This window comes from Xenopus tropicalis, chromosome 8 (assembly GCF_000004195.4).
Source record: "Xenopus tropicalis strain Nigerian chromosome 8, UCB_Xtro_10.0, whole genome shotgun sequence".
NCBI classification, from domain to species: domain Eukaryota; kingdom Metazoa; phylum Chordata; class Amphibia; order Anura; family Pipidae; genus Xenopus; species Xenopus tropicalis.
In genome coordinates this window covers 83,726,693-83,738,291 of record NC_030684.2, presented here as the reverse complement: position 1 = coordinate 83,738,291, position 11,599 = coordinate 83,726,693, and the positions used below count along the sequence as shown (strand labels likewise).

Here is an 11,599-nt window from a genome sequence, read left to right as displayed (position 1 = left end):
GTTCCAGTGGCACAAGACTGGAACTAGGTAGGAATTCCTGCTCTCTCATTAGGCCAATGTTACAGTTACACAAGACTGGAATTAGGTAGGGATTCCTTCTGTACCAAAAGACTGGAACTGGGTAGGGATTCCTTCTCTCTCATTAGGCCAATGTTACAGTTACACAAGACTGGAACTAGGTAGGGATTCCTTCTCTCTCATTAGGCCAATGTTACAGTTACACAAGACTGGAACTAGGTAGGGATTCCTTCTCTCTCATTAGGCCAATGTTACAGTTACACAAGACTGGAATTAGGTAGGGATTCCTTCTCTCTCATTAGGCCAATGTTACACTTACACAAGATTGGAACTAGGTAGGGATTACTTCTCTCTCATTAGGCCAATGTTGAAGTAACAAAAGACTGGAACTAGGTAGGGATTCCTTCTCTCTCATTAGGCCAATGTTACGGTAACACAAGACTGGAACTAGGTAGGGATTCCTTCTCTCTCTTTAGGCCAATGTTCAGGTTGCACAAGACTAGAACTAGGTAGAGATTCCTTCTCTTGCATTAGGCCAAAAAGGCTATAAAGTCACCTTATTTCATAAACCTAGGTTTTTAACCCTCCTCCCCCCTTGTTGTAGGCAAATGTTTTATATAACACATTGGATAAAATTTAGTTTTGTTTTAGTGAGAATATAGATTTGCAAGTGATTGTTGCAGAGTTTGGCAATAATTTACAGACTTAGGGTAATTTGTGTATTTTGTCGTAACAATTTAATGGCAGGCTGCAGGTACAAGACATACACCTTTAACCATATTTAGGAAAGTAGATAGAAAAAGAGGTGTTTTTACTCTCCCCCAAGGGACACAAATCCCTGTATGACCTAAGAAGGTGAAGTGGGCTTGTAAAGGGTTTGCAATACTTTTGGGTGCAGAGTACATAGTGCTGTTTAACCTCTCTCGCTCAGTGCCTGGCCAGGCGATTAGTAAATGGCAGTAAGATCCTGGATAAATACCGGTTTTATTTGAGAGAAAGGAAACAGCAATGTGGCCATATTACAGATTCCATGGCAACAGATTTCTTGAGTGACTGTGGAAAGGAAGCGAGAAACCTGAGAGACTTTGAGCAAATTAGAGATAATATTGAGATCCTTCTGGTTTTAACCTAGAACCATGGATTCATAAAGGTGCTTTTACAACACGGCTGCTGTTTTACAGCTAAGATCTTTCATGAGGATTCCATGTACTGCACAACCCATGACCTGCACACAACCTGTTCCTGCCCATCATACATTACTAGTCTGTGCTGGCACATGCTCAAGATTATGAGGTTAAGGTTTTGTGCTTGCCCCCAATGTGCAATGCACTGCTCTCAGTGTTCCACTGTGCAAAACCAGTCACCTGATAAATTATAGTAACAGATCTCTCTATGTGTGTATAATATATGTGTGTGATTTAGAAATCATTTGTGGTCTGGACAACATTAACTAATTATAAATATATATTATATGTTATTATATTTCTATGTATAAACTCTTTCTCTGGCTCACTGTGAGGCTGTGCATAGTGATGGAACAAACTTGCAGTAACTAGGACAATAGATATCACTGTAATCCCACGCAGAATGCATGTCATCCCACACAGACTGCAGAGTACCCATTGCTACTGCAGCTTTTACTTGCTTATATGGTAGTATAATAAATGTATCAGCAAAGAAACCACAAGCCTACATTTTTCTGGCATTTCTCTGCACATACTATCACAGTTGCACAAAGCATATTTTGCACACTGACATATTACTAAATCCAATATACTCCTTTACCAGCTGTATTAAACAGTGGTGACACTAAGCTCAGTTATATTACCTTACCTCATTTATATGAAAGAACAGTTTGGTTATTTATTTCCAATGAACGAGGTGCAAAAACAGGTGCAGTATGCATGTCCACAATTTACCTCATTTACATGCACCACTGTCAGGGCCAAATCTTTTTTTTCTAAGATTTGTGTCTAATATAGAATGGCATGCTGACAGGTGTAAGTTGCTCCTCTCATGTAAGGGACAGCACATGGGTGACCCATGGGCAACTAAATGCGCATCTTCTACTTTTGCATCCTTTGTAAGAAGCAAAACAGCAGATTTAGGCACCGGTCTTACCCATAGGGTGTCATTGCTTGCAGCTTTGCTATAGAAAATAAGCCCTAATGTTTTCTAGTTGTTTGTTTTGTTAGGGATTTAAAGAGAAACTCCACCTAAAAACTGCTGTTGCACAATGAAATAAAATGTAACGCTGAGCAACTTTCTAGAACAAAGAGATAAAAAATGTTGAATAGTTTTGACGTTATTTGCAAATGTAATTGCAGTTGATTAATTGTGTATCCCTCTATGTTTTCTGGTTCTGATCTTAACGTTGCCCTGATTCACATGCCAAAGTTGTCTAATTTTGCTGGCTACCTGTTTCCTTATATAGAGGTTAAAGATCTGCAGCATTGGGTTTTGTGCAGCCTTTCTCATGCTTGTGGAAGTTGGAGTTTTGCTGAGACTTGCTCTTGTGGTTTCTTTTGTGTTAGTGACTTCATCTCATCTTTGGAAGAAGAAGTAATACAGCATGTGATCACTAAGCCAAGAGGATCCTTTCTCCAGATACTAGTGCAGCCATAACGCCAGATTGTATATCAATACATGCTTCTTTAAATATACATACATATAAATACAAATAATATATTATTAACATTTCATGTCATGCAATATATTATATAAAGTTTGTCTAGCTCTGGATGTTTTATCAAATGTAATGGTTAAAGGAATACTGTATTCTCCTTTTTGTTTTAATTAAAGCTTTAAAAGTGTTCTGTTATTTTCTGTCACATTACTGATTCAGAATCCATATATTTACATAGTTTATAAGCTCAATGCATCTGTTAAATTTTCTCAGTCGCCTTTTTTCTTTTATTCTAAAGGTGGCCACACATCGACTGATTCCGCAGCTTATCTGCCCATGTATGGGCACCCCCAATAGGACTACCCGACCGATATCTGGCCTAAAATTGGGCAGATCTCGATCAAGCAGGTTTGATTTTGCTGGTACCTCATTGGCTTGTTGATTGGTCCTTGTTCCAATGGCCCATATACCCTCTGTTTTAATATGATCGTTTGGCCCTAGGGCCAAAACAAATTAGACTGTTATAGCCCACTGCTGGTGGGCACCTTGTATGGCTACCTTCATTGTTAAATCATTCAAATGCACGTAATGCAGCAGTGTAGCAAATAATAACCAGCTACTGACATAAACTATAGTTTATCTTGCCTTGGGCTGTGGGACAATGGCTCTTATTCTGAGTATTTATCTGGAATCCCTGCCATAATGTGACACAGGGTTTCTGTTGTTTGCCAGAAAGTGAATCACATGATTACCAGGAAATAGATTTCTCTGTGCAAGAATAAAAATACAATACCTTTTCCATTAGTATACATAAGATACACTGGATTAAACATTAGGGCAGCAAAATTATGCCCCTTTGGACCCAACCACAGAGCACTGGGGCTTTTACTATTTTGAGGGTATTGGCTGTGCTCTGCACCCTGCGCCAAATTAATGATCTGCAAGGTATAGGCAAAGCACATGAGAAACATCTAATATCAACAAACACAAATGGTTCATAAGGCAATGCTAAACATGTCAGGTTGACATATTGACATTTCTAGAAATTGCAATTGTACTGGTTAGTTTCAAAAACTCTCAAAAAAATGTCCAAAAAGGGTGGCAGAGGTAAACTTGGTGAATCCTATTAATCTATATCAGTGGATCTCAACCTTCCTAATGCCGCAACCCTTTAATACAGTTCCTTGTGGTGACCCCCAACCATAAAATTATTCCCAAGACCATCGGAAATATGTGTTTTCTGATGGTCTTAGGCGACCCCTGTAAAAAGGGTTGTTCGACCCCCAAAGGGGTCGTGACCCACAGGTGGAGAACCGCTGATCTATATGGTTTGAATGAAACACGGAATATTATCTCTGCAATATTGATAATTTTTCTTTTGTTTTTATGGTATTAATTATTATCTAGAGAGTCTCTTCTCATATGGGAATCAACAGTCTGCAAGCTGCTTATTTTGCTCTTTGTGGAAATTTTGCATTAGAGGGGATTATAGGCAGATAGGGGATGTTCTTTTTTTCCTATAAAAACGATCAATGCACCAGAGGCCACCCCTTTAGATTAGAGGAACGAAATTTTCATTTGAAGCAGCGTAGGTGTTTTTTCACGGTGAGGGCAGTGAGGTCGTGGAATGCCCTTCCGAGTGATGTTGTAATGGCAGATTTTGTTAATGGGCCTGGATGAGTTCTTGGACAAGCATAGTATACAAGGCTATTGTGATACTAATATCTACAGTTAGTATTGATTTTAATATATATAGTTTATGTATGTGAGTTTATAGATAGGTCAGTATAGGTTGTGTGTACTGGGTTTACTTTGAAGGGTTGAACTTGATGGACTCTGGTCTTTTTATTCAACCCTATGTAACTGTGTAACTATATGTATAGCCTGTTATACCCATACTTGGTAATGACTGAAATGCATGCTCTAAAGCTTCTTTTTTGGTCTTTAGTAGTTCTGCATTGTTTTCTTGCATGTTCCGTATGGTTCCTATGGTTTGTTTCACAACTTTCTAATATTTTGGACTTTTGGAATTATTTGTTTTATACTCTGTGGACTTGTGCCCATTCAGGCTAGTCTTACTTTTCTTCAGCGAGCCAATGTTTTACTCCCCCAATGGCATTTTAAAATCCAACTTGGTCTGTCAGCAGCTTGTATCAGCCTATGTATGACCACGTTAACATTTTCAGAGTGTGTGTTGCCTATTTTCTGGTGCACTGTGTTTTAAAAGGGCATGAGCATGTGTTTTTTATTTTTGCCAAAAGTCTGCTGTGCCTTTTGATACAATATACTGCTCAAACCCTGTAATGACTGCTGCACTGTTAAAGGACTACTCTAGGGATTCCCAATCTAAATCAATGCCCTTTTTACAATTTAGCAGAAGAGGCAGGAGGGGCTTGCAGTTAGCACAACTACACAAGAGTGCAAACATTTATTTGGACACAATATTACATCTTAGGAATGGGGACAACACATGGACATTTGCAACCTTTTTTTGCACATCTGCTGATTGTGGCTGAGTTTGTAAAAGACCCTTGTGTAAGAAACCAGTTATTTTGCAGTTATTTTACATGTGACTTAATTCCTGTTCATTATTTTATTTAAACACTTCCATAGCTGTCTGCTCCCCCTATTTCTTCAGGAGTTAGCCCTTTTTTTTACTTCCTCTCCTGTTCTCGCATCACCATACTGTACATTTTTGTACAGGTTCTCCTTAAATTCTGCATTGAGCAGCTTCAGGAGAGTATTTGTGCATGCGCATGATGCCACTTTTGGCAGAGTGAATGACCATTGCCATCACTTCCAGGTTAGTGACTTAAAATGTTCAGCAGTGTGCCCTGCAGGTCCTCCCCCAGTACACTTTCCCCCTGGTTAACAGCTCTGCACTTCCTTAGCATGATGCCCATAATGAGGCAGTTGTAAGCTGCCATTTATGCACAGACACATGTTTTGTTCATGCAGTCTATGTAGCATACATACAGTTTTGCAGAAAAATATGGTGAATTGAAGTTTTTGTAGTTTGCCCTTTAAAGCAAGTAAATGTTGCTTTGCTAGGCTGTAAATAGTTATGGGTGATGGTTATGTGTCTTTATGTCTGTAATATAATGTAAAATTTATTTGTATTACTGATCTAAAGATATGTCTTTTAAATACATGACCTACTGTGTTTGAAATGTAATATTCTGTGCTCTACCTAAAAGTATTCAGTGTGTAATGTGTAAGATCTCCCTGGAGAAAGGGTGTATGATGAAGAAGAAGGATTAATATTCACTCCTCTGGAGAAAAACATCGACTGACCAGAAATGACCTGGGCTCAGGCATGCACATTATTAGGGAAATTAAAGAGAAAAGCTGTACATTACTAAGGTAATTGAAGAGAAATATTTTGTAACAATACTTTGCAGTGCTAAGTATTTTGCTTGCACAATACCATTTTATGGTGCTGATATATGAGAAAACATTGTAGCCACTCAGAATTCATTGTTCCCTCTGTAAGAACAACTTCTGTATAATATACACACATCTACAAGCCAGTACCTACGAGTGATTAAGATCCAAATGAAAGTCTAAATTTCAGTTAAATTGATATAAAGTTTCATAGGGGCCTATTTATTATGCTGTGTAGAATGAAATTCGCTAAAAAAAACGGTGTAAAAAGCTGTGTAGAATAAATGGAGAAGATCCCCATCTGAACGCCAGATTTTACACCATTATTTTACCTAAGTTCCGGCGGTAGAGAAAACGCATAAAAGAAAATGATCCCAATTTTACACTGTTTTTTTTACACTTGCAAAGCCTGGAAATGTGTGGTGAATTTTGTTGCCATTTTTTACACAGCATAATAAATCTGCCCATATAGTTTTGAGACAGTGGGGCTCATTTAGTATGTGTGCAAAAGCCTGGCACAATTTGCCAGTTTATTACACAAGGCAGAATTTTTTCCCAATGGCATTTACTGGCATAGCTGAAACTTGGAGGATACAATAACTAAGTGACATTAATGTAATTCAATAGCAGATTAAACTGGTGAGCAGTCACTTCAAATATGGTACTGGGTCCCACATAGCTAGTATAGCTAACATAACAGACGTATCATACTTGTAGGTTAAACCAACATGATAGCAACTATGTTGTACAGGCTCAAAAATATTTTTTTTATTTAATCACTTATAAATAAGCCTGAGTGTAACAGTGATCCTTAATTAGTAAAATACAGCTGGAAGCATTGATTTTTCTTTGTATTGTTCATTAACGGGACAGTATACACCTAAGAACATTTAGGTGTATAAATGGCTTGTTTAACAGTTATATTGTCCCTGATGTTTTAATTTAAAAAAAATCCATATTTTCTTGCCATTGTAAACTAACCTTATCATCCCTCCTTTATAAACAGGGATGTTTGTTCAGAGCTCCTTATCATTGAACAAACAAAACCCTTCCCTTCTCTAAGCAGCAGCTATTGAGCAGCTCATTTTCATGGGCTTCTCAGTGGACTGGTAATTAGCTTTATCAACTCCTTTAAAGTTCTTAAGGATCAGGAAGTGACAGGAAGTACTAAAGTGAAACTGTCTTCATCAGGGCCGGAACTAGGGGTAGACAGAAGAGGCAGCTGCCTAAGGCGCAACAATTGGGGGGCGCCAGGCAGGAGCCTCTCCTGCCTACCCCTAGTCAGTTTTCGTCACAATGCACGTCGCAACGCGCATCACACTCTCTTTTCTGCGCATGTGCGCCAAAACCAGAGGCGGGGGAGGGCGCGATGCAGGGGCGAGGTGGACAACCGAGTTGCCTAGGGCCCCCAGTTGGCTCGGCCTGCCCCTGGTCTTCATATTCTTGTTCAGCACCAGAAATAACAAAAAACATAGAGAATAGAAACTCCAGAACCCACATTGCCGGAATATTATGTTAGCAGTGATGCCTTCATAAACTTTTGGATGAGTTCTTGAACAAGCATAGTATCCAAGGCTATTGTGATACTAAAATCTGCAGTTAGTATTGATGTTGGTACATATGTTTTTTTGTATGTGAGTGTATAGATAGGTCAGTATAGGTTTGTTTGTGCTGCTTTTACTTTAGGGTTGAACTTGATGGTCTTTTTTCAACCCAGTGTAACTATGTAACTCCAGAACCCACATTGCCAGAATATTATATTATCAGTGATGCCTTAATAAACTCCAGAACCCACATTGCCAGAATATTATGTTAGCAGTGATGCCTTAATAAACTCCAGAACCCACATTGCCAGAATATTATGTTATGGACTTTTGTCTGTTCCAACCCAAATTAGCTATGTAACTATATCCTCACTTCTTTGACAGTGCAAAGGTTAAATTTAAAAGAACAAGTATTTGCTACTGCAATATACATATCCAAAAACAAAGAAAGGAAAGTATACATTGTACTTTTTCACCAAAACTTTGGCAGCGCCAGGTAGCCTTTCCACTTCTTGTTGACTCCTTTCCCTGACTGTGCTGGAGAGCTGGCGGATCTCAGCAGTTTGCATTTTAGGATGCCAGGCAATCTGGAGATTGGCAGACTTAACAGGAAAATGTGTTTCATCTTTCACTCTCTAAAGGCAGTGCCGTCATTGGGTACCCCTACTGTCCTTCTGGTTTAGGGCACACCCACCAATCATTTGTAACACAGACATGGATCTAAGATGATTTGTAGGGAGCTTCCATAAAGATGTAATTTTAAAGTAAACAATCTTTTTTAGAACAAATAAATCAGGCACCATATATTATTTATAATTATCTACATGATGGTTGTGCCCAAAAGTCAGCAGCTCATTTTGCTTCAAAAATGTAGCTTATAGAGCTGCACCTTCCAGTGAATACAGCACTGCCAGTGTTTGGCAGTTCTGTATTTTTAGTAGGCAGATAGTGGGCGGTTATAACACTCCATATCTTGTGTATCATTCAAATACACAAGTGAGAGCTGCCTGCCTTATGGCCAACAGTGCAGCACTCTACATCTTACACCAGGAAGCTTTGTGTTTTCATACATACCAGCAACCTTATAGCAAATTATATTAGCTATTCTTAAAATGGTATTTCTTTTGAGTATTTTTTTTTTTGCTAATACACTGTACTAACCTAAAACTACCAATTTTGTAATATATTATATATTTAAAATATTGATATGGATATAATGTTGTTTTGCATTTTTTGGCAATACTGTGCATTAGATAATGGATATTAGATTTGTTTCTGATCTATGCATAAAGAACATCCCTTTTTAACTGTTTTAGGTTGTAAGCTGGGCCATCTTTACCTTCTGCCATATTTGTCTGTAATTGTATATAGTCTGTATGTTTTGGTGTATATAATTTTGTGCAAATATTATAAATATTGTATTATCCTTTAAAGTATTGGTTATCACTTCCTCAGGTTTCCTTTGCTGATCCTGGATCCTGAAGCCACAAAATGAGAATGGGAATAGGAGTGTGAGAATGGCCCATATCATTGCCACTCAGAAATCTGACTGGGTCTCTTTTAATGATGACCTAATTCTACAAGGTACTAAACTAATGGGAGGGGCTAGGGTAAATGTAATTTTACATTTTAATCTATTTTATTGCCTTTTTTACATTATGTAAACAATTGTTTTACTTTGGCTATAGATTTTAGTTACTGTGTATTATTGTTTTTCTGTAAGGACAATGCAACACAGGGGAGAGCTCGCCAGCGTGCCTAAATGTAACCTAAACACATAGGCCCAATAGGCCTGGAATCACCGTTCCTTAGCCCCTATGGAAAGGGTAAATTTGGAGTGCTACAAAATGTGGTTGGCAAAATGCCCCAAAAAATCCCCTTGATAATAAATAATTATAATTAAGAATTAATATATATATAATGGTGCTTCTCTTCCAGGGTTTTCAATGTTTATATAAATGTGGCAATGATGTGCACATTTCCTTTGTCTTTCCTAAGTTATCATCATTTTCCCATAACCCCCTAATATACCTCCACAATAAACCAGGGGTGTGGGCAAATGAACATATTGTGGTGTAATTAGGGGCAGAAAGCTGACCAGAGTGGCAAAGACCAAGCAAAGGGTTGAAGTAGCAACCCTTTAACGTCTACATATAATTAGGTTCTTCCTGAGATAACCTAATAAAAATGAAAATACACACTGCCTGTAATCATTTATTTACATATCATCCAATTCTTTGAGTGACGGAAGCTACTTCCCTTTCTTGTTTTTATAACCAAGCACAGTGTTACAGTTCTATTCATACCTGATAATCACAGTGGCCAACCAGCCAACCTGCTCTTGTAAAAGGTCAACATTGTCTCTAACATTTATTTTACTATGTGAATCAGTAGAAGATGCAACATAGACTGGTTCTTCAAGTTTACAGAAATTCTGCACGCCCATAAAACAATGTTGGAAGCTAAGGTTTTGGGGTGTTTTCAGAGAATCAAAATTGTATAAAGAATTTTGAACATGACATTAGTAATATACATTAGGCCTTTAAAGTGATTAGGTAGAACCTTTGGTCTGTCCCTCAATAGAAGTATTATAGCATATTTTTTTTGATAATTTGATCTCCTGGTTAATCTTTACTCTAGGTGCTGCTAAGCAGGACCAAAGCAGCCACCTCCCAAATAAGTTTTCGGACCAAGAGAAATCTCATCTGAGCCTACACAGTTCTTCTGAGAATGAGATCAAGCCTACAGAAGCTGACCATATGGTTTCTGACCATGTAAATGCATTGCAGGATCATCTGAATTTGGGTTTGTCTACTTGGGTTCAGTTTGAAGAGTCACTTCCTCCTGTTCCCAAGGAAAATGCAAAAACAGGTACAAACTAGCTTTTTTATTAGTAGGAACCCTCCAAGTCATAATGAGGTAGTTTACCTTCGCAAAATATTTTCTGGTGGTCTTTCATGAATGAAATGAGACTAAAATGATTTTACCAGTTTGGAAATATTTCAAATGCAATGCAAATCTATGGGATGTTTGTAGAAATTCTTGTTCAGTGTTAAAATTTAGACTTGCAAGTTTCCTAAAGGAAACAATGCAGTTCAAATTATAAGATGTAAAAACTGGAGATTACTTTATAAGACAGAAGCAAGTGGGAGAGAGGGAGGTATGTATTGATAAATGAGCTAAATTCTTAATTTTACAATGTTAGGAAAAGTTTAGTGGATGGGATAAAATTAAAACTGCTGGGAAGATGTTCCCTTTATTGCTTTCAAATAGTGCATCACAAATAATGAATATACAATTGCTTACTATAGTTCTGATTTTATACTATTTCCTATATTTGTTTTTTCCATTTTGCATTTTCTTAGAAGCAGCTCAAAAAGCTAGGGCCTGGCTCTGAAAACTGTTTGAATTTCATACATTAGTTGCTCCAGTTTCTGTTACAGAACAGCTGTTACAACCTCATATTTGCTACAACCTCATATATCAATATACTATATACAGTGGTGTGAAAAACTATTTGCCCCCTTCCTGATTTCTTATTCTTTTGCATGTTTGTCACACAAAATGTTTCTGATCATCAAACACATTTAACTATTAGTCAAAGATAACACAAGTAAACACAAAATGCAGTTTTTAAATGAGGGTTTTTATTATTTAGGGAGAAAAAAAATCCAAACCTACATGGCCCTGTGTAAAAAAGTAATTGCCCCCTGAACCTAATAACTGGTTGGGCCACCCTTAGCAGCAATAACTGCAATCAAGCGTTTGCGATAACTTGCAACGAGTGTTTTACAGCACTCTGGAGGAATTTTGGCCCACTCATCTTTGCAGAATTGTTGTAATTCAGCTTTATTTGAGGGTTTTCTAGCATGAACCGCCTTTTTAAGGTCATGCCACAACATCTCAATAGGATTCAGGTCAGGACTTTGACTAGGCCACTCCAAAATCTTCATTTTGTTTTTCTTCAGCCATTCAGAGGTGGATTTGCTGGTGTGTTTTGGGTCATTGTCCTGCTGCAGCACCCAAG

At 37.9% G+C, this 11,599-nt stretch overlaps 1 protein-coding gene across 1 annotated transcript in view; it reads left to right on the top strand.

Annotated features, from left to right (window-relative positions):
• The first annotated feature begins 9,027 nt into the window (after positions 1-9,027).
• The window catches only part of gtf2a1 (general transcription factor IIA 1), a 59,823-nt gene continuing 57,251 nt past the window's right edge, over positions 9,028-11,599 (top strand). Inside the window, exons 1-2 of the mRNA XM_031890476.1 lie at positions 9,028-9,156; positions 10,213-10,443. Of these exons, the coding sequence (XP_031746336.1) occupies positions 9,090-9,156; positions 10,213-10,443 (298 nt within the window). The 5' untranslated portion in view covers positions 9,028-9,089. The remainder of the gene's footprint in view (positions 9,157-10,212; positions 10,444-11,599) is intronic.